At 41.2% G+C, this 22,919-nt stretch overlaps 1 protein-coding gene across 1 annotated transcript; it reads left to right on the forward strand.

Moving 5' to 3' along the window:
- The first annotated feature begins 10 nt into the window (after window positions 1–10).
- Window positions 11–22,762, forward strand: LOC109475644 (myoferlin-like). The gene is made up of 57 exons (XM_019776386.1): window positions 11–210; window positions 2,065–2,120; window positions 2,417–2,508; window positions 3,040–3,151; window positions 3,266–3,308; window positions 3,690–3,741; window positions 3,980–4,034; window positions 4,445–4,576; window positions 4,755–4,817; window positions 4,933–4,983; window positions 5,227–5,257; window positions 5,374–5,489; window positions 6,487–6,527; window positions 6,654–6,736; window positions 7,194–7,297; window positions 7,446–7,514; window positions 7,687–7,730; window positions 7,825–7,904; window positions 8,063–8,163; window positions 8,424–8,543; window positions 8,713–8,874; window positions 9,021–9,167; window positions 9,401–9,507; window positions 9,726–9,927; window positions 10,099–10,254; window positions 10,492–10,635; window positions 10,969–11,123; window positions 11,345–11,574; window positions 11,742–11,866; window positions 12,097–12,267; window positions 12,476–12,548; window positions 12,787–12,864; window positions 13,105–13,140; window positions 13,289–13,470; window positions 13,830–13,985; window positions 14,133–14,237; window positions 14,402–14,563; window positions 14,662–14,821; window positions 15,177–15,283; window positions 15,412–15,447; window positions 15,702–15,794; window positions 16,190–16,303; window positions 16,428–16,562; window positions 16,821–16,976; window positions 17,114–17,205; window positions 17,427–17,597; window positions 17,843–17,988; window positions 18,370–18,509; window positions 18,690–18,778; window positions 19,007–19,102; window positions 19,229–19,279; window positions 19,412–19,502; window positions 20,582–20,681; window positions 20,821–21,044; window positions 21,330–21,439; window positions 21,712–21,859; window positions 22,061–22,762. Exons 1-57 carry the CDS (start codon window positions 51–53, stop codon window positions 22,091–22,093), a joined length of 6,288 nt encoding a protein of 2,095 aa, XP_019631945.1. The 5' UTR covers window positions 11–50; the 3' UTR covers window positions 22,094–22,762.
- Window positions 22,763–22,919: the final 157 nt, after the last annotated feature.

Genomic DNA, 22,919 nt, shown 5'->3' on the forward strand with positions numbered 1-22,919 from the left:
TTACCTGTTGTGCGCTACAGATAACCTGGGGCTAACAGAGATAGTACGGTATGTCGTCTGACAAGTCTTCTGCCGCTCTGAAGGCCTCCCTAATCATGGCGGAGGGCGGAGGCACGCCGAAGCTGGAGGTTGTCGTGCAGTCCGCCAAAAACCTCATCAACCTCGAGAGAATCGGGAAGAGTGACCCCTACTGTATCGTGGAGTACAAAGGTATGGATAGAAGTCGTTTATAACCTGTGAAATTCAAGCCCGCGTATGTGCGAGAGTCGATCCAGATTGGAACCCAGAAAATGTGACAACCACAGCCGCAGGCGTTTTAGCGTGCTGTGATTGTCCTACTTCGCACAAACACGATTGTAGGACGCTCTGTTTAGTTGGTGATTTATACGTTTGATGCTTGTTCTTATGTGCTTAGCTCCCTAATGCTCTGTCTTAAAAATATACAAGGCTGTAACGTTTACGTAATGTCTGCAATATACCATGTTCGTGGAATGGTAGCTGTTTTCGTACGAACTTACATATGTACACAGGCCACATATGGAGAGATAGGAAGACGGAATTGTAACGGCAATAGAAAAGCCAGAACTATTGTTTGATGATTTTTAACATGATTAAGCATGTTCAGGTGTAAACATGCAGCGGAAGGCAGATGTCTAAAATAGTTAGACTCTTGTACAGAAGGTAAACGCTTCAATTCATACATGTAACCAAAGGTGTTACCGATTGCGCTCTTCCACCATTTCGTTATGGGAAATGCCTCGGTGAAATTGTATGTTTTAAGTCATCTATTTTAAGTCATCTGTAATATATAGCCATATGTAGATAAAACTTGGTTTCAAGTAGGGCTAATGTATGTGTATGTGTGACAAAGTTTCTGACTCGAACCAGCCTGTGTGTCAGAGTGAAAGGTCATTTCACCCGCTGGCCAATATTCATATGGATACCCTAATTGAGAAAACTGCTTTGTACGCAGTAAATGTGAAATAAGGACGGCATTGATGTGATGATTACATACGGAAAATGTATCAAAATGTTTAGTACGCTTTTAAATACGGATCTATGGATCGAGACGTGCGATTATTTTACAGAAATGGCAGGCTTGTGAGAGAACAATAGACCTGTCATATCGGGATCGCTAAAACGCAGGGAATGACCTTGGGGATCCTTCTGGATTAAACTGTGAAGAAAACCGAGACAAATGTTTCTATACGTCACGTCCAGGACCGGCTTTAGTACGAACAATCGATAACCAATCCACACATGTACCTTGGGCCAAATTTATAAGAACTACTGGAAAAAACGCGATAAAACTTGACTTGTTCTAAGGGGGCGGGACGTTAGGACGAGCGCCTAGGGCGCCTTGAACTCTATATGGGACTGGGAAAATGTCTATTATGTGGTGTTTTGGTGTTCAGCCCAACGAATATATCGAGTACAACCGTTTGTGTAGATAGGTGTTTGCTTTTTGACGCAAGTATTTTACATTCCTCATTTTTCTCTTGATTGGAGCCAGTTAATTTGTTTGGCACCTTTTGTCTCGAACAGCTGCGTAGAAATTCAGATAATACGTGCCATACCAAACATTTACCTCCTTATTACCTTCATATTTACTGTGATGTGGATAAGTGGCCAGCATCTGGGTACAGTCGACCCTTTAGAGTCATGTATGATGTTATGAGACGCCATTAACAATCCATTTTGTGTACTGAATACAACTGTTGTAGCGGCCTCACGTTTACCCCCGGGGTGTGTTACGCGGCTTGATGACCTGACACTCATCTAGTGCCGCTCCTATCACACGCAGTCTAACACAAACTCAAAAGCGGATGATATCGCTGTACTTTGTTATTACTATCGCAATTGCTGGACGCGATTCATAACAGTTCACACACATGTATCGCTTGATTTAGGTTTTAGATTGATATGGACTGTGTTCCTTCAATGATCTTGGTTACTTTGAATACGGCGATGTTTCAAGGGACGACCCGAAGAGGATCAACCATGCCTGCTACACCGTCATACATTCTGTATAACGATCTCTAAAATATATTTTGATGTTTTTAGGTGAAGAACAACAAACTGATGTGATAAATAATGACCTAAACCCTAAATGGAACAAGGTTTGTGCCTTCTGCATTGGTTTTCCCCAATTTACTGACATGATATTCCAACATAGCAACGTACGTAAGGGCAAAGTTTCGCCAGTAGAATTCTTAAGGGAAAATTATTTTGTGGAAAACGGAATATAGGAGCCGAACACTTACCCGTAAGAAGCGTTGCAGCAGGATGACTGAATTTTACATTTATAGTATTACACGTGTCGATATGAAATATAGCTGACATGCACATTTGTTTACAAAAATACCAATTGAAATGTGGTTCAGTAATATTTCTTTTGCTTTGTGATGACTGACAGACTCTGACCTTTGAACTCCATGGCCAAGCGGTCACGGCCAACGAACTTCTCAAGATCACAGTGAAGGACCATGAGGTCATCGGCAGGGACAGGTGAGAGGCGCTACAGTTCACTCAGTAACAGGCACTAGTACTAACTGTCAGATGTCTGGGACTTGGTACCGGTATGCAGCTGGTTCCCCCAGGCATGGTCACAATTGAAAGGGGGTTCTAATCTGTTGCAATGAAAATCGTAGCTTTTTTAAAATGTGAATCATCACAGATGTAACTTTTTATGCCAATATGACGGCATATGGTGCGCACGATGACCACTCTATGAACGCAAGCTTCCGACACTTTGTTTGTTACCTCTTTGATCACAAGATGTAATTGCTGCAACCAGTGGTAATAGAGCACGTTATACCATTAGAAGTATAAGCTCTCGTCCAATGTAAACGCTATATCTGAATGCACCTTCTTGGAGAAATCTTGTTCCAACATTGATTTTTTGGTTTTAACAGTTAATTGCATCCGATTTGGGTTCTCAAGGGAACGAACTGCATGAATGCTGAGTGTGTGGTGTTAGTGTTTTGACGGGTTCCCTATGCTAAATGATGCACTATCTGTACTTTCACACGTCTTCAGACTGCTCGGTCAGTGTGATGTGCCTCTGAGAAACGTGGCAACTAGCTCTGGACCGAACCGCTCCTGCCAAGTGGACATCAAGCTGAAAGATGGCAGCCGTCAGCCAACCCAGGTAGGTTCATAGAACATTCTGTTAGCCACATTCTGGGTCCTAAGACAATATTGTTGCTAAATTCAGAGTTGAGTCTTGTAAGCCTGAAATCATTTTCTTTTTCATACGTTTCAGCAAACGATTAAGCTGAAGGTGAACTACACACCACCGCCACCAGGTAAGAAAATCAACGTTTGAACATGTAATTTCTGTCTTATGCTGAGGTCACATTTCCAAACCGGGGCCCGGCCGGGCAGTCGTATGGAATTCGAATGAAAAGCATGATAAAAAACAACAAAGCACAAAAATTGAAAAAATTAATAATGGGAACTATTTGTGTATATTATTGATATACATTATTGATTTTTCGTTAATCGAAATATCCCGGCCGGTCCCCGGTTGGGAAATGTGACCTCAGCATGGCCTACTAATGGTTAATTCAATATTGAAAATGAAATGAAATGATCTTTATTGCATATCCTTGCCCAGACGGGCTAAATGCATACATGCTTTGTCACAGTATAAAAGCCAGAAAGTACTAATGATGGTTGTGTTACAGGGACTGGCACTCCGGGAGGACCAGGCATTCCAGAAGGGGGAGGAGTCGCAGGGTGAGCTTATGGCTATTAATATTATGGGGATAGGCTAGGGGATCTTCAATGGCTATTGAGACTATCTTTGTCCCACTTTTATCATGATGCTAGTCTTTCTGCTAATCAGTCTGTCCAGTATGCCAGTTCCCGGCACTCTTGTTCCCAGCGCACCTGTTCCCGGCACTCTTGTTCCCAGCGCACCTGTTCCCAGCATTGTTGTCCCAAGCTCCACTGACATATTTTATGTCTGTTTCAGGTTAACACTGAGCAGTTTACCCCAGAACTTATCAACATCACCAGAAGATTTCCAGGTAGATAAATTTTAAAGAGAGGATATAGCTTACGTTTTTGTTGTTTTACATTTTCGGCCTTATCGTTTGTCAAAGTTGTTTTAGCATTTTCTTATCTAAATATGAGATCTGTTCAAGCTTGTGTTGCTTCCACGTTATAACTATTGACGTTGACAGAAAAACACGACCTAGTACTAGTGATGCTGTTGAGTTGAAACATTGCCCTCTAGTGAAATCATATCAAATTGCAGCTCATGTACACTTCACACAAATGAAATCTTAGCAGTGATTGGCCACCATACTGCTGTTCGTGAATTGACCGAGACTGCTACGCTAGGGCATATTATCAGTTTTTAGCGAATTTGAATTGCATGACAAAAGGAGCAGTATGCCCAAATGAAACACAGATTTTACCCCCCCCCTCCCCATAGGTTCGTATCCGGGTGGTTGAGGGTCGTCAGATCGAGGGCAGTGATGTCTCTCCTGTTGTGAAAGTCACCGTCAGTAACCAGACTAAACAGACCCGAGCCGCAAAACACACATCTAGTCCCTACTTCGACCAGGTGAGTCCTTTGGAAAATGTCTCTCTTCTAGTTCTATTAAATTAGAACATGAAGCATTTACAACTAGAAGAAGAAATGGTGCCATACATTTTGAAAATGTTTAAATTCCATTTCAACTTGAGATGATATTACACATGTTGTTGCTCACCATGACACTGCTTATGTCTCCACTTTTCAGTTATTTTTCTTCAACTTCAACGAGTCTCCTGCTGAGCTGTTTACAGATTGGATTGAATTTGAGGTAAGAGTTAATCATGAATATCTAATAAACTCTTACCACATACTCTGAGGTGATGGACAATTACCAGGTTTTAATTTTGAATGGACCTTTGACTGATTTCCTTCCTTTCTTGCAGGTTTCCAATGCAAAGAGATTTCGTAGTAACTCATTGATTGGCATGTTTAAGGTAAGCAATGGTAGAAACTTTACTGGAACTCTAAAGGCAATAAAAAGGAATGGCAGAATCATGAATTGAGGCAAGGAAACAAATGAACAGATGTTATGGTAACACAGATTTGTTTGATGAATGGATAGGCAGTTTGAACTGTACCAGAGATATTGGCAAGATATGATTTCTACATTTAGATGAAATTTTTGCATTACAGTGTTGGTTTGTTGTTGATTGGGACAATGTTTCTTTACATTTCAGATACCAGTAGGAGTTGTTTATATCCAAGAAGGTATGTTGCAATTTTAGATGACTTTTACACAAGAATCAAACATTTGCAAAAATGTACTCAAACTAGTAAAACACGACCAGCTGACAAACTCAGATGTTGAATGTTTTAATCAACAGGTCACAGTTTTATGAGAAAATGGTTGCTGCTCAGCAATCCCGAGGATCCCACTGCAGGGGCCAAAGGTTATCTCAAGGTCACGATGATTGTCCTTGGACCTGGTGATGAAGCTCCAGTAAGTCAAGCTCCTGTTGAATATGGTTAATAAATCCTTTAAAAAATGTCCTGTCCTCTGATCTGATTAGACAATATCATGCCCAGTAGTATAAGTCATCCTCATGTCTTATTCATGTCTTGAAAGTGCATGCTTAAACTGTAGAATTTTTGCCTCCTAAAAACTTAATGAGTGATCTGAATCTATCTTTTTTCAGTATCTTTTAAGTAGTAAATATTATCATTTAGTCATTTATTCACCTTTAGTTACTGTAATAGTTATACTGTAAAGTAGAAACTACCTTTCCTGTAGTATTCACCTCCGCCTTCTACCCTCTTTCTTCTTGTTCAGTCTTCCAAGAAGAACAGTGACTCTGAGGTATGTGTATCGGTAGCTTGCCTGCGCTACAGTGCAACAATCGCAGGGAGCTTTTTTTGCGTTTGTGCATTAAGGTCCGGTAAAGAATGTGTTTTGCCTTGATGGCAACACTATGCTTCCAAGGAGCCAGGTGAGCCAGAGGATGGTCAAGATCATGCTGTCTGCTGTCTTTTGTCTGCTGTCTTTTACAGTCTTACTACAATTGTCATATCTCCTTTGACTCTTTCTTAGGTTACATAAGGTTTAACGGTTAAGTCTGTGGTTAAAATCTTACATGTTGGTGACAATACAAAAACTATGCTTGAAAAGCCTTTTCTTATTCGACCACTATGACAAAAGCGAAAATTTTTAATTTGCACCAAGCTTTCTGTAATACTGAAATGCTGCCATGTAAAGGCACTGTTTGTAAGGGCTGAGGCACATTGCCTTTGTTGGGAAGCTTATCAAGATCATTGAGTTTGTGGATGTCCTCTTGTTTTAACTTCTTGTGTTTTGGCTAATTTGTGTTCTTGTCATGTGTTTTGGCTAATTTGTGTTCTTGTCATGTGTTTTGGCTAACTTGTGTTATATTGTTTTAACTTCTTGTGTTTTGGCTAACTTGTGTTCTTGTGCTAACTTCTTGTGTTTTGGCTTTCCACAGCAATCTGGAAAAGGAACAGAGGGTGATGATGATGTAGAGTCGTGAGTACAGAATCAGACTACTTTTTGCACATTTTTTCTTAGAATTACTTTTCTAATTTAGTTTTGTAATAATTGGTATTCCTATGAACAAATCAACACAATGTTGATGACATTTTCCCACCGTAGGAACCTCTTACGACCGGCTGGTGTGCAGCTCCGCCCAGCCACTCTCTCACTCAAGGTCTTCCAGGCTGAGGATATTCCTCAGAGTAAGTCATGTTCTTTCAGGAAATGGTGTTGTGTGGAAAAGGAAGAAACAGTTCCAGCACTACCAGGCACCTTGGCTCACTGTCAAACATGCCTGTCCTTGGTGCTGAACACCTTCCACATTGTAAAACATGCCTGTCCTTGGTGCTGAACGCCTTCCTCATAGTCAAACAGGCCTGTCCTTGGTGCTGAACACCTTCCTCATTGTTAAAGAGGCCTGTCCTTGTTGCAGAACACCTTTCTCACAGTGAAACATGCATGTTCTTGGTGCATAACACCTTCCTCAGTGTCAAACATGCCTGTCCATGGTGCTGAACACCTTCCCAAAAATAAAACAAACCTGTTAATAGTGCTGAACACCATCCACACACAGTCAAACAGACCTGTCAATGATGACAGGCGCATTTTCTCAGGAAAGTATAGTGTGATGCTTTTTGAAAATGACTTTTTTTCCTGCAGTGGACAGTGCAGCTTTGGAAGGCATCAAAAACTTATTTGGAGCAGGCACTGAATCAAAGAAGCTTGTGGACCCCTACTTTCAAATGGAATATGCTGGAAAAAAGGTAACATTTTGAATGTAACTACCTTGTTTGCTGACATTACATTAGAAGGTAAACGATTGTCTAGAAATTAGCCAGTATTGTTTAATTTGTGGTACTAGTAAATGATTTCATGTTTGATCTGATCATGTTTATTCTCCCTGTGTTTCAGGTGAAAACAAAAACAATGTACAAGACCAACTGCCCAGAATGGAATGAAGAACTCAAGATTGCATTCCAAGTAAGATCTCTGCAGTTTCCTCATTACAAACCAGAAAGTCTTTCTGGCTCTGACATGGGACATGGGTTTTGCAACTGTACATGTTTTCAAAAGTGTCATACCACACAGATTATACAGTTTTTTAATGCAACTAAATACTCAAAATATTTCTATCTCTTTCCTCCTTCTCCAGTTTCCATCCATGTGTACAAAAATCAAGCTGACACTCAAGGACTGGTAAGTACATTCTTGTAAGAAGTATCTGAGTGTGTTATTCATTTTGATTTGGCTCCTTGGTGATAACAAGACCAATTTTCCTTCCCCATCCCAGGGACCGGTTTGGCAGTGATGACACCATAGCCACAGTGTTCCTGGATGTCTCTGCTGTATCATGGCCAGCTGGGGCTCATGGTGAGACAAACTGTTAGCCTGTGTTGTTTGTTAGTGTATTTGCATTGATGAGTTAGATCACCTATAAGACCACACAATGAAGCATATTGTACATGTTATACAATTCTATGTGTATAACAATATTAGAAGTGTTGAACCAGTGAAAATGTTCTCCGTAGGTTTCCTCCCCAGCATGGGCCCAGCCTTCATCAACTTCTATGGCGGACCTCGGGAATTCAGCGCACTGCCTGATGGGTATGATGACCTTAACAAGGGAAAGGTAATTCATCTGTACTTATTTGCTGGTTTGCTTGCCTTAATCACTCAGCTCAGATGATGAAAGAAAAGATTTCATACATTTATAGGAATAGACAAAACCTGTATAGAAATGGGTGTCTGAGGTCTCAATTTAGTGGTTTTTGTAATATTTTGCAATCATTACTGTAGGCAACATATTAACAGATACAATGTATATCTTAAGTGAGTAATTCTAAGCCCCTATGCTTGCCAGTGAATCTTCTATGTCCTGTCTATCTCCAGGGTGAGGGTGTGGCCTACAGAGGGCGCGTCCTGATGCAGCTCAGCACCACCATGGGGGAGCAGCCGGAGGATGGAACAGAAGTCATCGACATCCAGGAGGAGGACCTCCCCATTGTCGATGTACACAAACCTTGGCATTTCCTAGCTGTTCAGATAATGTTATATGTTTCCAGCATTGAGAAAATAACAAGTCACAGAAAAATGGAAGAAAGTTAAATCTAAATTTCAACATCAAAGTGAATGCTATTTCCTTCAAAATTCTAACATGCAACATCAATATTCCTTGCAGAAATTCATGAGACGGCGTCGGTTTCGCCTGGCTGTCTTTATGCTCTCTGCTACGAGGATGCGGAAAAAGGACACAGACATGCCCATATCCTTTGAAGTGTCTGTGGGCAATTTTGGAGACATTTTAGACACTTCCACACCTCCTTCTTCATCTTCAACACAGGTGGGTCCTGTGACAGGGATGTAGGGTTTCTACATGTAGAGAATGATCTAAGTTTGTCATATATGCTATAAACAATTGATCATTCATTCATGGATGTGCAATCATGATTTCTTTCTCCAATATATGTTTCTTGTATATGTCTGTAGCCCACCAATGCAGTGTTTGATGGCACCTATTATTACTACCTCCCCTGGGGGAAGAAGAAGCCAGTGCTGACACTACTGTGTAGTATTGAGGACATCCGCTTCAGAGTTCAGGCCTACAACCAGCTCAACAGCATCATAGACACAATAGTGGGCTTCAGATCTTCTTGTCTAGTTTTATGCGAAATATTGGTAACCTGATATCAACCTGAATAGTAGTAAGATACAGGGTTCTTGTTTTCAAACATTTAATGCAGAGCTTTAGGGATAATTTGTACACTCTTAGCACATATGGCAAAAGAGAATATACTAAGAAATCTGTAACTTTAATTCTAATACTACAGGAACAGCAAAAACATTCAATGTTTTGGGCTTTATTTCAGAATCGTCACCTGAACAGAATCGCTGTGTGCCAACGTGCCAAGGCTTCACAGGAAGTCCTCATTACACTGGCAACTGCACTCCTGGATGCTGTCATTCTCAACTGCAAGTATGTACTATCATAATCTTCATAAAACAGCATGTATAATCATAATCATATCATTTACCTTGATGTCTAACCTTTATCATCGGATTGTAAGAATAGTGTCTTCATTATCATTGACTGGCGTGGATGTTTTAACTTAAGGTAGATCCATGTTAGCTTTCCATTGTGTATGATATGTATAATGTAAACTAAAGGAAGGTCTTTGATATGGAATTTTGAAGGAAACCACTGCCTGCTCCGTTTGAGAACCAAGCAGCCACTGAGATGGACAACAGCATTGCCGTGGTGAGGAGGGTAGAGTTAAAGAAGATTGTGGAGGATGCTTCCACATTGAGGAGTGAGGAGGAGGCTCCCATTGATGTGGAAACAGTCGTCAGCAAAGCTGAAGGATATGTGGGAATGCTGGGGAACTTGGCACAAGGGGTTGGTTGTTACAGTAACATCTTGCTTTTGAATGTAAAAGAACTGGCCTGTGTGTATTGTATGACTTGCTTTTGTGGCCATACCTCAGGGGTGGAGCTTATTTGAATGAAATGGGATTAAACATACAATTTAGATGTGTCATGTGTAAATTCTGTATGTTTGCTTGTGCAGCCACCAAGCAGCATGCCAGACATCATGATCTGGATGATCGGTGGGGAGAAGAAGAAGATTGCGTACTACCGCATCCCTGCACACGAGGTTCTGTTCTCCCCCAACCCTGACCACAGGGGAAAGTTCTGTGGGAAAACACAGACAATTGTCATGAAGGTCAGCTTTTGGAACTAACTGTATTTTTATGTACAGATGCAATAAGAATTTAGGGCAATAATCAAGATGATTAGAAATAGCCAACGCTACTATGATTACTTTTACAATAGATTGATTCATTATCATGAAAAATTATGATTCCTCTTTGATGCTGTATATGTCAGATCTGCTGACATTTTTAGAGGATAGCTATGTCTAATTAATATTCTTGGCTATTCACTGTTTTGTTGGATGTAGTACCTGGATAAGAAGGATAAGAAGAGGCTACCATGCCAGCTGCGTCTGAACGTGTGGTTTGGGCTGCAGCGTCAGGCTCACCTGTTCACACGGCAGGGTGCAGAGGGTGTCATCAACGTGTACGCAGAGACCTACCAGAACCAGGTGACTGACGGTGTTTTGTTGTTCTGATCTCAAGAGTTTTTTCTACTACTGCTACTGATCTGTAATCCTAGACTTACTCTTGTAGTGATGAGTATGCATGCTGTCACTATGTAACAGTCCTTTTTTGGTTGGCCCAAACATGCTAGTAATCAGGCCAATGCTTCCAGGCACACGTTCTGCACTTTTAAAGACCCACCAGACCTCTAGTAATAGTACTCATAACTCATAAAGTGTAACTGTTACAGGATTTTTTTGCCAGCAAGTGGTCAATCAGATTTTTTACCTCAGAGAGAGATATAAGGGGTCTAAACCTGTTGATATCCTACTTTCCAGCACCGAGGGATTATCCATGGTTGGGAGGACTGCCATGGTGATGACCGCCAGCCCTGGTCTGATGTAGCAGGACTGGTGCCCCTGCCTAAGGACAACTTTGTTCCTGCTGAGGGCTGGAAGTGGGCGGGACCTTGGTTTGTGGACCCTGACCCAAGGTGAGATGGCTGTGGTTTTTACACTTATATCTACACTTCCAGCAATTTTTGTACAATGTGATATGAATTTTCTGATAATATCTTGCAAATGTTTAGGTTCGTTTATTTTTATCTACTAATACACCAAAGCAACATATAGCATTTACTGGTAACTATACCAATCCTACAATGTTTTGAGTCATAAAAGTCATGGTCACCGTGGCATTTTTATTCCTTGATAGCATGTTTCTGGGAAAAGACGCCGGGTTCAAAACCTTTGTGGAAGAGGTGTATGAACATGAGGTGCGGCAGGGCCCTGGACGGTCATGGGAAAAGGACTCGGATGAAACCAAACACTGGACAGACAGCAGTAACAAACCTGCCCATCGTACTGACCAGGTCACCTGTGCTGAGGGATGGGAGTGGTCATCTGACTGGGAGGTGGACTTGAACAGGGCAGTGGATGAGGAGGGTGAGCAGTAAAGCATGAAACAAATTTTATACCTTAAAGTTTTTCCATACATTTGGCTATACAGCTACAGTTCTTGACAGTTAGTTTTAAACAGGTGGTTATTCCTCCATTTCCTTGTAAGAATCTGATAGGCATCACCTTGTTAATCATTGTGTGTTCTCTTTCAGGCTGGGAGTACATTGTGGAGGTGTTCTCAGGTGCGTGGACAGGTGTGGAGAAACAGTTCCACCTGTGCCGCAGGAAACGTTGGATCAGGAAGCGGGAGAGAGTTGCAGAGGATGACAGCAAGAAAGTGAGTTAGGTCAACTGTCACTGGGGGGGATTTTGCAATTCAGATACTGAACCTGTACTCCAGAAAAGGGGCATAAGAGATGAGGAAAGTGTTTAAACTGCATGATGTGCTGAACGAGAAACAATCATGCTGACTTTAGCAACTTGTAAGTACCTACGAAAATACTGTCCCAACCATGGCATGTCTGGAAGTGCTTCAAATTGTTAACTTGAAATCCATGCCACCCACAGCAGAAGGAGCTGATGAAAGGGGGAGGCTGGATGTGTGCCATGACGTGGTCCTCCCGGTTTGAAGCGGAGGAGGGGATCTCAGACATGGTCCGGAAGCGCCGGTGGCACCGCAAGATGGTTCCTGAGGAAGAGGCAGAGGGTGCCTTTCTCACATTGGGCGCCACAGCATTGGTACATCAGAAATATCAACAACTGATTCATGACATGGTGGAGGTGGTGGTCAGTGTATCTTTGGGATTCATAATGCTATAATGTGCTTCTTTGTTGTGCTAAGAAAATTAATGTGTCAAACTGAGAAAAAAAGGACAGCAAAGTTCTTGATGTTTTGTTTCTGAAACTTTCTATCCGTGAATAGTGTTTCCTGTTTTCAATATTACAGAAAGCTGAAGGAAAGGAGGACAAACAGAAAATGGGGGCAATGTATGCCCCACGTGTCATGCTCAGTTATGAAAGTAAGTGTCTCCTAGCTACTTTTCAATGTCTTCTGCTTGGTGCTAAACTATAACTCTCAATTCAGAGTCCAGTTACTTCGTAGGCTCAGAGGTACCTGTTGTCAGCATCATCAGTAGGCAATACAGTGTCAAGAAGAGAAGCAAAGAAGTAGAGAGAAATCAACAGTCCTCAAACTATAGAGGAGTTCATTAATAATAATGTTGCATTTACTAAAGCCACTGTGTCCTGTGTCCCCAGAGACCCATGTGTACCAGTTGAGATGTTACCTGTACCAGGGGAGGGACCTGCCTGTCATGGATGAAGAAAGTTTGGCAGGTAATTCTGCAGCTTTGGGATGATTTTAACATTCTTAGTCTCACGGTCAATCCTCTATCCCAAAAAATTATATTTTCTATTTTTTTGGGAAATAAGCAGATGTTAGGCCCACATGGCCCTTCTTGAGAGAGCCAAATACTTTTGGTAACATTGCCTTTGCAAAGTTTTAGAAAAGCTGGACACCACAGATATATAATGTCCTATTGATCTTGATCAACTCTTGCCTGTTTTGCACTTCAGGTGACCTCCTGGGTGGTAACAAGGATGTTTCCTGTGGTGAGTACATCTGAACTTTGACTCTGAAGCAGTAAAAAACAACAAGCCAAACTCTGAGCAGGTGAATTAATGTTGATGACTTTAGGAGTGAAAAATCAATGTCTGTGCATTAACAATTGAAAATTTTTACTCCAACTTCCTGTGACAGACCCATTCTGCCGAGTGTCCTTCCTGAACCACACGGCTCTGACAGAGATCAAGAGATACACCCTGAACCCCACCTGGGACCAGACACTCATCATCGACAACATCCAGATCCACGCAGATCCAGACAAGCTGGCAGAGGATCCACCCATCATCTTCACATCTGTGCTGGATCATGATCCAATGGTCAGTCATAAAAGTCACACATTGTGAATACAAATTAACTCCATGGTACAATTCTTCTGCAACTCACTGTAGCATTGGAGAACTTACAGGAAAGCAAACTCAGTTGGTCTTGTAGGAAAAAAAGAATTTCCTAATTATCCCCAACCCGCTTTTACCATGGACACCTGAACGGTAATATTTGTAACTGTTACATATATTACCTAAATAATCTTCAAAGTACTTAATTTGGCCTTGTAACACTATTTGGGGGGCATTGGAGGGTATATTACACTGTATGTAAGTTATGTATGAAACTTTTTAGCACACTAAAAGTGAATTCAGTAACCTTAGAATCAGGAAAGGTAAAATCTGTTTTCCAGCAAAAGGCTGAGTACATTGGCCGGTCCATGAGTGTGCCCATGGTGAAGTTAAGTGGTGGGAGGGACCCGAGGAAGCCTCGTCTGGGCTGGTACACCATCAACACCAGGGAGGGCGGATCTGCAGGCCAGCTGCTGGCTGCATTTGAACTGTACATGGTGAGTATATGTATGCTGGAGAGAGTCTTTCACAGAAAATATGCTGCAAAAATGCCACTGAATATGTGTGTGACAGGTGCATATATGCAATTTTTTTTTTCTCATTCCTATGTGAAATGGTTGCTAATGTCCATGTTTGTTTATTAGGATGATGGGCACCTGCCACCACCCCCACCTATGCAGGAGGGCAGTGACACGCTGTTTCAGGTGCCTTCAGAAATCCGGCCACAGATGCAGAGAACAGGAATAGAGGTACAGTATGTCAAATAACCATTCTCCGAAGATATGTAACCGAAGTGGAACAATCTATTTCAGCACATGTTGAAAGTATAAATAGTACGTAAGGTCCCTTAAGACTTGGGATGAAAAGAAAATTGAAATGTTTCATGCCAATGGTTACATGTGCTTGTTGCCAGGTGCTCTGTTGGGGTGTGCGTAAGCTGAAGAAGTACCACCTGAGGAACGTGACGTCACCACAGTGTGAATTTGAAATCGGCGGAAACGTCATGAAGTCACCGGTCATCAAGTCTGTGGAACAGAATCCAAACTTTCCAGAACCTTCCATCTTCTTTGATGTGGTGAGTATGATGTAATGGGAATTTTTTACCTTTCACACACTCACATATTGATAATGAATCCTCATCAAAATTGAAATTCATTACCATTTTTTTTACAGTATTTACCTAGTGAAAACCTGTACATGCCCCCAATGACCATCAAAGTTCGTGACCACCGGCTATTCGGACGTAAACCAGTTGTTGGTAGATACGTGATCTCCAACCTAACTCCGTTCAACCTAACACCAGAACAGCAAACTGGACCAGAGGAAGGGGGAGGTCAGTATGTGCTGTTATCTGTCAATTATCTGACGTGTTGAAGAAGATTATTTGGTGTTGGCTTACTTTTGACAGTGCGTTGGTTTTTTGTGTCCTTGGTGCTGAATGAACCTGACCTATAGCTGTTCCTGGTGCTCTGAGTTACATGTATGTCCTTGGTGCTGAATGAACCTCACACATAACTGTTCCTGGTACTCTAACTCACATAGATGTCCTTGGTGCTGAATCACCCTTAAACATAGCTGTTCCTTGTGTTCGTAGACTCTCAAAGTTGTCCTTGGTGCTGAATGACCTTCACACTGAGTCCTTTCTTATATCATACCATTACTGTTATATTTCTTTGTGTTGTCACCAGATGGACAGCCACAGCAGGAGGAGGAGGTAGAACCAGAAGGAGAACCTCCAGACGAGGGCCACACTGTACTGGAGATCGAACCTCCGTCAGAAGAACCAAAAGAACAGGTACGTCTTAAACAGTGATTACAGGTTTATTGACTGTTAAACACATATCATATGTATTTTTGATAGAAGAATGCTTTGGGATGTATTTGATGCTAATTGTGGATAACTGTGTTGCAACTCTGTTACAGGACTCATTGCTTGGGAAATTAGCTGGAAAGTCAAAGGTAACCACAGATATTTGTTTGAAAGTAATCAAACAAACGTATAAGTCATATAATTGCTCATTAAGTAATAAGTGATTTCCTGTTGGTAAGGATCTGGATTTGGGTTCAGGAATTGTTTCTTTGAAAGTACATTGTATAGATAACAAGATGTAGATTATACTGTAAAGATAATAAGTGAAGGAAAAGGATGGCACATACATGTACTACTTGTCTAGTTGGCCCATTATCACACGCCTTCTCTTCATCCTCCCCAGTTCCTGGGTGGCCTCATCATGCCCATTGATACCATCGTACCTGGTGACAACAAACAAGCTACAGGGTCAAAAAGTGGAAGCAAATCTTCACAAGTATGTTTCCTATTGACTTGCATTGAGTGTGATATAATAAAGTAAAACTATCCTTACATTAGTCACCTATACATGACCTTTTTCGGATCCCAAAATGTCATACTTGTATGCCGCTATGAAGACTCTACACAATATAATTATGGTACTTTTATCATTCAGGCTATAGCCTGGATACCATCCAGATTTTTGCTCCACAATGCTAAAAAAAATTGAGCGTTGCAGAGTGAAAATCTGGATGGTATCAGGCTACATTGGCTAGCACAAAACTGCAATATGAAAGTGCCTACTACCACCTACTTAGTCCACGAACATTTGCATCCAGTAAACTCATCATTCATGTGTGCTGCATGGTCCTCATAATCAGCATCACCTCCTGCCCTTAACTTGTTCCCTAGCAACCAGATGAGGAGACAGAGGAGGACATTGATTGGTGGTGTAAATTCTACGCCTCTATCGGAGATGAGCAACAAGCAGGCAGCTACCTGCAGCATGGGTACGACACCATGGAGGTTAGTACAAACACTCAGTTCCTTATCTGAGAGGAGCAAAACTTCTGCATTTCAGGAATGTGGCCAAACCAATTTTATCAAAACCAAAATTGCAGTTAATCAATGTAATTTTCTTCCCCTCCAGGTGTATGATGCTCCTCTTGAGACGAGAAAGGAGTTTGACTGCCTTGAAGATTTTACATCAACTTTCTTCCTGGAGAGAGGGAAGAAGGGGGACTCTGATGATGAGGATGATGATGAATCTGTGGGGGAAGTCAAGGTGTGAAAACAATGCAGCCTGGTTGTACTCTATGTACTCTAAATACTTAAAATCTGACATATAAGTACTGTGGTGTGTAGAGCTCAAGTGAATAGGGATATGATGCTACACTTTCAAATTTGACATCACATATCAAAATATTACCAAAGGTTAGCACTGACAGAGGAAATGTCAAGATGCAAGTTAGAAAATTAAAATGAATTGAAGTGGAGCATGTTCAACACTGTTAAATATCATGTTGATATGATTGTTTTTCAGGCAAAGTTCTGCCTGTACCCCCTGCCAGCTGATCCCCGCGCGTCTCTCCCTCCCAAGATGTTGGACCGCTATCCCGCCCCAGACCCTGTGGACTGTGTGGTCCGGGTGTACGTCATACGTGCCATGACCTTACAGCCACAGGACATGAACGGACTGGTGAGCAACATGCCAACTTGATTTAAGATTTTATTGTGATAGATGGGCATAAATCTGTCAAACTTTATTCATATGTTCATGTGATAGGTTACCACAGAATGATTTGTTGGTTGCTTAACATTAGATCTTTTCCACAGGCTGATCCATACCTTCAGCTAAGACTGGGCAAGAGCAAGAAGTCTGATCGTGATAACTATGTGCCAAACACATTAGAACCAGTTTTTGGAAGGTTTGTGTTTTCAACTTTTCTGTTACCGTAAAAGTATTTGATACATTTTAGTCTCTTCAGCTACTTGATTTAGTTGAATGTTTGCGTAAGGTTACTTAAATGCCTTTTGCTAAATGGTCCTGCATCAATACAATGCAATTGAGTTTTCTAGCTGAGCCTAATTGGTTTTACGAGATAATTTGTCTTGATTTCTGCCCCTGATACATGTAATGTAATTCCAGCTTTTTTGAGCTGTCTGCCAGCATCCCACTGGAGAAGGATCTAGAGATCCGGGTGTACGACATGGATCTCATCTCCAGAGATGATCTCATCGGATCCACAGTCATCGACCTGGAGAACAGACTGCTGACTAAACACAGGGGAACCTGCGGCCTACCTCAGACATACACCACGTCAGTAACCATAGTTCAGACATATAAGTAGTACTTGCCATGTGCACTTGTTTTTAGCAGTTTTAGAAAGCAAATTGTTCAGATGCCATGCCAGTGCATCAAAGTTAGAGAGATAAGTGACCTGTACATAATGAAGCAATAGCTGATAAAATCCTTTTATTGTCTGTTCCTCGTCACTTATTCCAACAAATAAAACACTAAGTCTTATAGATCTGTTGTGATGCCAAGTTCAACATTTCTTGCAGTGATGGACCAAATGTGTGGAGAGATGTTCAAGAGCCTAAAGCAATATTGGAAAGTCTGGCAGAGAGAGACGGGATCGACAAACCTGTGTATGACGGGACAAACAAACTCAGGTTCAATGGCAAAACCTACAGACTCGAAACCTTTGGTAGGTCTTGACAGCTGGTTACTTTTCAAATCATACGTTATACATGAATGTACCACGAAAAATCTGGTACAAAGATGTTGAGACTTAAATGTTTGAGACATTTTTCATTATTGTGTTGGATGGAATTTGTGGATATGTTTGTCTGTCTGTCCATGTAGTGAGAGTTGTGTGGAGGGTGGGAGCTGATTTTGTCAGTTGATTAGCTGGTGTGTTACGCCAAAGGGCGGTTATACCGGCTATACAGATTCAGATTGATAGGGAGATCAAGGCTGCAGATGAAGCACAATAATACAATTCCCTCCCTAGTTCAATACATTCACAAAAAGCCAAAACACTTCCTCGAGGTCTGAAATCTTTCATTTCCTGTTGTAATTTGATTAGAAAATGGGAAGAAGCTCCCCAAGCATGTGGGGCCAGCAGAACAGCGACTGGCTCTACACGTGCTGAGGGAACAGAAGCTGGTGCCTGAACATGTGGAAACACGACCACTGTACAGTAAGATGCAGCCAGGATTGGAGCAGGTGACTGCGTGTTTCATAATTCATACATGACTGTCTGGTCTCCTTAATTCTTATCATATGAATACTGTCCATGGATGTTAAGAGTCATAAAATAGCAACAAAAGAAACAAGTTTTACATTCAAGTAAGGTATCTTATAGACTAGATTATGACTATGTCTAAATCTTGTTCTGACATACAGGGAAGGTTACAGCTGTGGGTAGACATCTTCCCCAAGGACCTGGGCCAGCCACCACCACCTGTAGATGTTACTCCTCGACAGGCTCAGAAGTAAGCTGATAACATTGTTGCACTTTTCTTTAATGTACTTGCTGTTTTCAACATACATGTAAGTGTCTCTGCAATTAACTGTACTTTTGGAACTGTGTCCTTTTAAAGGCTTACATGTATCAGAATTAATTCCAAATACTAGTAAACAGGCATTGATAGGAATTTCATTGGAAGAAATTGTGTGTTCAAAACATCTTTTGATGGCTTTTGCCTTCTGTTGCCTCTAAGGTATGAGTTGCGGGTGATCATTTGGAACACAGCTGATGTCTATTTGGAGGAGACGTCAATCACAGGAGAACAGATGAGTGACATCTACGTCAAAGGGTAAGGGACATGTTGACCCCTGTCAATCACATGATTATTGAATTGCCTATTTTGTTGATGTTACCCAATACTTAGCTTTGCGCAAAATCTGATTTTCTTATACTAAAAAAATGTTAACCTTTCCAGCTGGATTACTGGACTGGAAGATGACAAACAGAAGACTGACATCCATTACAGGTATGTTGTACTATGATTAATATATGATCACCATTAGCTACATGTATGTTTTACATGTATGTTTATCCTTTCTGCAGTTAAGATTAGCAGGATTATTGTAGATATGTGATCAGCAGTTCTTTGATTTGACAGGTCGCTGGATGGGACCGGCATGTTTAACTGGCGATTTGTCTTCTCATTTGAATACCTGCCAGCAGAGAAGATGGTTTACATCGCCAAGAAGGTTTGTCCATTGCTGTTTCTGTATTTGTACTGATCAACCAGTGACTATAACTCTTCTACATGTACATTTATTATGCAACACATTATTAGTCTCGTCGATGAAGGTTAGACATCCAGGTAATACGATACGCCAAAAAGCAGTTACTCAAGCAATTGGATATGATTTTGAAAACGTCAGACGTTTCAGCTAGTATCCACTAGCTTTCGTCAGTGACTGAGAGACCAGAGGGGAAAACAGGTTTATAAGCACAACCTCTTGATTGATATGCAAATAAAGTGAAGACAAATTTTTGGAAGTCGAAAAGGAACGAAAGTCAGACAAGTCAAGACAAGATGATGCAAATTAGTCTGAAAGCTCCTGTTATACAGAACAGGAGCTTAAGTGTTGTCTGTTCTCGGGGCTGGGAGTGCCAAATCCCAAGTGCCGGAAAGATCGACCCGTAGCCCCCCTTCCCTGTTGAGGGTGGGGTTGTACACAACCAGGGTCACTCTTTCAAACTCGAGTCCACGGATATCTTAGACCGCGAAACACGCTGGTGGGAACGGGGTGTTAAAGAGGCAATATATGAAAGAATGTACAACCCCACCCTCAACATCAACAGTAACAGGAGCTTTCAGACTAATTTGCATCATCTTGTCTTGACTTGTCTGACTTTTGTTCCTTTTCGACTTCCAAAAATTTGTCTTCACTTTATTTGCATATCAATCAAGAGGTTGTGCTTATAAACCTGTTTTCCCCTCTGGTCTCTCAGTCACTGACGAAAGCTAGTGGATACTAGCTGAAACGTCTGACGTTTTCAAAATCATATCCAGTTGCTTGAGTAACTGCTTTTTGGTGCATTATTAGTCTCGGTCGACGATGCAAGATGGTGGCTCAGGTTTTAATTTCCTATAACAATGCTCTAAGTCCTTAGACTAGTTGGTGCTTAGCCTAGGTGCCATCCGATTTGTAATGCCAACCCCGATTTTTTTCAGGGTTGCCATTACAAATCGGATGGCACACAGGCAAGTCGGTGCTAGCTTTTAAGATATAAAAACACCTGAGCACAATCATGTACCGATGTGTGTTTGGTTACCCAGGAACACTTCTGGAGTCTAGACAAGACAGTGAACAAGAAGCCCCTACAGCTGAACATCCAAGTCTGGGACAATGACAAATTCTCCTCTGATGACTGGCTTGGTAAGAAATATCTAATGCTGGTGATTTTAAATTTGGAAAGTCACTTCTCACATTGTCTATATTATACACACCAGGAAATAATCTGTATTTATTTAGATTATTTAGATCTGTATTAATAAGATTCTGTTGTCGCCTTCAGGTGAAGTCACACTAGACTTAAACGAGCTTGTGATGCCAGCCACATCGGCCAAGAAGTGTGGCCTGCACCAGCTGCCAAGTCTGAACCCAGAAGAGGAGTCAGCAGGTGTTCTGGGGTTCCTGGGACTGGGGGAGAGGCCCCAGCCGGTCTGCCTCTTCCGACAGAAGACCAGCCGAGGCTGGTGGCCGGTTTTCCTGGCCGCAGAAGGAACGAGAGAGCTCAGGGTTTGTTACAGAAGTTTGTTTGCCGTTTAGCAACACACTCCTCTTGAATTTGGGAATTAAAATTATTAAAAGTTAAATTATCAGTATTTTCTCCATTTATCGCCTGAATGCTGGATAGCCTTTCTGGCTGTGGGCTTCTTAGGAAACCAGCCTACTGGTATTTTCATTAATAGCATTTCTCCAGGGAGAGGCACATTTGAAATAGCTAAAACATGCTTTATAAGAATTATAGACAGACAAATGACAGGCAAATGAAAGTGGGTTGTTTACTTTTCAACTTACCAGGGCAAGGTAGAGATGACCCTGGAGATCCTGACAGAGGATGAGGCGATGGAGAAAGAAGCTGGGAAGGGGCAAAAAGACCCCAACATGAACCCAACTCTGGAGAAGCCCAAGTTAGTAACAATTATTCTTATTTCCTTTCCAGGTCAATCTGAGGAATATATTCCTCTTTTTAATGATATTTTTGTACAATTAGAAAAAGGAATGCACAAATATCTGGTGGTAAAAACAAGTTGCAAATGTGTAAATGTATCAATGACACAAGCACCATAGTACATGTATTTACCAGTTAATGCGATTACCCTGACAGTGTGAATGCCAGTGTGTGATTCTACAAATATCTTCTCCTATTGATGACCCATTTTGATAATTTTCTGTCTTGCAGGCGTCCCTCCACCTCCTTCCTGTGGTTCACCAGTCCGTTCCGCACCCTCCGTATCATCATTTGGAGGAACTACAAGTGGTACATCATCGGCGGTCTCATCATCCTTCTCCTTGCAGCCATCATCCTGCTCTTCATGTACAACATGCCGGTAAGACTGCCCCTCTATCTCATCCCCTTGTCCTATAGCCCTACTCTTCTTCTCATCCCCTCAAACTGCTGCCTTTTCTCCCCTTTCTGTTCTTCTCCTTCCAACAAACTCCTTTTGCACGTGAACTTGTAATCATAATAACCTGATAGCTAGTGTTTTTTGTCAAAACTAACACAGCTGTCTTGCTTGGTTTTTTTCCAGGGCTACATTGCAAAGAAAATCATCGGTGCTTGAATGAAGAGATGACAGTCAACAGGAACAAAATTGGAATCCACTACATATTCACATTACTCGACAGTGTGTCAAAAACATGCAAAATAGGAACTTCCATTGTTATCAGATAATCATTGAACAAAAGAAATCAATGCTCTACAATATTATTGTATCTTTCTTTGTCATAGTCATCTTTCTACATGCAAACTATCAAGTGTCAACATGTTTTGAAAACGAACAGTATATCATAAATTAAAGTGCAATTCATATGAAACCTATGTGAAATACTTGTATGTATGTATATGAAATCAAAGTAAAGTTAAGATTTAACATTGAATTAAATACTCATGTACACATCTGATGCAATCTTGAACAGGCTGTTGCAAGTCTGGAAAGATAGGAAGCATTTGACATTGTATATTTGTAATACTATGTACATAGTTATAACAATAGTATGTAGGAGACATATTATCATCTAATATGAAAAAGGAGGCATTGTGTTGGGTGTGTCTGTGCTTGTGCACATATTTGTGGTTAATAAGAAAATGGATTGTTATGATATTTGGTATGTGGTTAGATGTTTGGAAGATGAAGGTCAAGGACATGTGGACCACCTGGTGGCTGTCCTTGGTACTGCAGCAGAGCATTTGTGCATCATTGGTTATTAACAAAGTTTAATTCAGTGCAAAGTAACATGATGAAGAATATATCCCAACAATGCAATAAGAATAAATGTGATAATAATAATAATAATAATAAAAACTTTTATGACTGTCAAGCACTACAGTTTTGTTATATACTTCGAAAGTTGTTTTAAGGTGTCAGGAACGGTTCTTTCAAAGAAACT

The sequence above is a fragment of the Branchiostoma belcheri genome, unplaced genomic scaffold, assembly GCF_001625305.1.
Source record: "Branchiostoma belcheri isolate BF01 breed outbred unplaced genomic scaffold, Haploidv18h27 scaffold34, whole genome shotgun sequence".
NCBI lineage: Eukaryota > Metazoa > Chordata > Leptocardii > Amphioxiformes > Branchiostomatidae > Branchiostoma > Branchiostoma belcheri.

Excerpts from the sequence above, each read along its gene's own strand:
- LOC109475644 (XM_019776386.1), top strand. The coding sequence starts at position 51 with ATGTCGTCTGACAAGTCTTCTGCCGCTCTGAAGGCCTCCCTAATCATG. Across the intron at positions 18,779-19,006 it reads ACTCCTCGACAGGCTCAGAA|GTATGAGTTGCGGGTGATCA; the intron begins GTAAGCTGATAA and ends GTTGCCTCTAAG. Across the intron at positions 19,280-19,411 it reads AAGACTGACATCCATTACAG|GTCGCTGGATGGGACCGGCA; the intron begins GTATGTTGTACT and ends TTGATTTGACAG.